This window comes from Oratosquilla oratoria, chromosome 25 (genome assembly GCF_046742065.1).
Source record: "Oratosquilla oratoria isolate Oo_2021 chromosome 25, ASM4674206v1, whole genome shotgun sequence".
Taxonomy (NCBI): Eukaryota; Metazoa; Arthropoda; class Malacostraca; order Stomatopoda; family Squillidae; genus Oratosquilla; species Oratosquilla oratoria.
Window position 1 is genome coordinate 56,396,477 of NC_134801.1, and position 2,500 is coordinate 56,398,976.

Consider the following 2,500-nt stretch of genomic DNA (forward strand, 5'->3'; position numbering starts at 1 on the left):
TGTGTGTGTGTGTGTGTGTGTGTGTGTGTGTGTCTGTCTGTCTGTCTGTCTGTATGTTTGTGTATGTATGTATGTATGTATGTATGTATGTATGTATATATATATGTATGTATATATGTATGTATGTATGTATGTATACTGACGTATGGAAGGTATATGAGTGGCATAATGGTGAGATAAACACATAAAATTATAATAAATCTCCAACTGTTTTCTCTGTTAACCTCACCATCCTTCCTCTAATATATTTATACATATACACAGGCGAATATACCTTCAGTACGCCATTCATACATTCTATTCTTTCTTTCTCCAAATCATTTAACTTGGAGCGTCCTTCATAGTAAACAGAATTGACCTCCCGACCTGAGCTGAGAGCCTCGCGGAGCGAAGCAAACCTGAGTCAACTACACTTTTACCTTCGCAAACTCACTTCCCATGAGCCCAGCAGTCTTTACTTAGACCTTTCAAATACTCTTCGGGCCCGAAAGGAATGCCCCCCCGGATCCGGAATACAAATGATCCTCTTCTGGACGGAGAAAAACCTTCCAGGTCTCCTGAGACCTGGAGCGATGTCCTCCAAAGAGAATTTTCGAAGAAGGGTCGAAGGACTTCGAGACGCACGAGAGGTCAAAGATCTTGGAGAGAAGCCTGAGATCAATGACTTCGTGCTCAAAACCAAGGGTCTTCGAGCAAACTGGAGACCAAGGGTTCTGTGTCGCTCTGGAAACTGGGACACGCGAGAGCTCTTGAAGAGCACTGGAACCAGATACTTCCAAAGACTTCGTGCTGGGAACCAAAGACTTCGTGCTAGGAACCAAAGGTCTTCAAGCAAACTGAAGACTAAGTGAATTGAGTGGTACTGTAGATCAATAGTCTTCAGGCTCACTAGAGACTAGAAATGTCTTCAAGTTAAGAAAAAAAATCCCGAAGTTCCGAAAACCAAAGATATTGAGGCTCACTAAAGAACAAGAGTCTTGAAACCCAATTAAAGGCCTCAGCTCTTCAAGGTATCTGACCTTACAGGAGTAAAGGTGTATGGTTTAGCTAGAATTAGATCTAGAATAAAAGTGATTAGAAAGAGTGCAAGGACAAGCTGCAAAACTCATGCGAAATATGAGCAAAAAAGAATACTACAATCGTTTAACATTTCATCCTACTCTCTTAAAAAAAACGAAACTTAGAAGGAACTTAATACAATGATAAACACAAACTATTTTATTCAGTTGAAGGTCAGACCCCCCAAACTTGAACGAGTTCCCAGTCGATGGAGACCCAGTCCATGCCAAGGTCTAACTTTCAAGTGGATAATATAGCTTCGTGTTTGTACGAAGAAGATATATAAAGTGAGTCAAGGAGATGAATTGTTCATTATTTGGAATACGAAGCAAACATGCCTGCACACACACACACACACACACATACACACACACACACACACACACAAACACACACACACACACACACACACACACACACACACACACACACACACACACACACACACACACACACACACACACACACACACATATATACAGATATATATATATATATATATATATATATATATATATATATGCATATATAATGGATGTGTGTGCAAGTCACATCTCATCTGTAAAAAGGCACAGGAGAAAGCAAAGCTGAAATGGTAAGATTTCTCTCGTCTGTTGCATCAGATACCTGAAGAACTAATGCCCAAAAGCTCTTGTCGTCTCAGCCTTACTTTTGCGTCTATATCCCCCCAACACACACACACACATAAATACACAAATAGATATTTATGTATATGTGTAATGTAGCCGAGTACAGTGACGCGTCCTATTAAGCCGGGTTCACACTTGCTGCATTTCCACGTACCACCTAGTGATACGATACGGTGCAACAGGGTATTGTACCTACTTGTTGCGCATCCGTATACAGCAGGCGGATACGTAACATGTGGGTACAATACCGTGTTGCACCGTATCGTATCACTGGGTGGTACGCAAAGATAATACGATACGTGGAAATGCAACAAGTGTGGACACCTGGCTTTAAGATAATTTGTTTTGTTATATTTGGGAAATAATTTCCTCTTTCCGTAGCTACGACTCACGTAAGCTGCAGTCCCGTTCTGACCATAAGTCCCTTGGAGGTCGAGCGCACTTCGACCTAAAGGCGAGCCCATCAGCGTTGATGATAGAAAACGCGAGAGCGAGTGACGAAGGAGTCTATCGATGTCGGGTCGACTTCTTGGTGACAGCGACCCGGAACGCCAGAACAAACTTGACGATTATCAGTAAGTAGAGTAACTAATTGTAAGTAATTATGAGTAAGTCACTGTTGTAAGCTTTCATGATAACGTCAGTATGTGTGTAAGCAAACAGTGCCCATGCGTAGGGAGGCGGGGCTTAGGTGTGACGTCATATCGTCCGCTTAAATCATTGGCTGTCATCTCAGGCTAGTGGTAGAATCAGTACATTTTAGTAACGACTATTTATCAAGGTTACATTAT

The 2,500-nt window shown here is 41.7% G+C and overlaps 1 protein-coding gene across 1 annotated transcript in view; it reads left to right on the forward strand.

Annotated features, from left to right (window-relative positions):
* Positions 1-2,500, forward strand: part of LOC143038964 (nephrin-like) — a 404,379-nt gene that overhangs the window by 381,450 nt on the left and 20,429 nt on the right. Inside the window, exon 3 of the mRNA XM_076208800.1 lies at positions 2,091-2,284. Coding sequence (XP_076064915.1) covers positions 2,182-2,284 — 103 coding nt within the window. The 5' untranslated portion in view covers positions 2,091-2,181. The remainder of the gene's footprint in view (positions 1-2,090; positions 2,285-2,500) is intronic.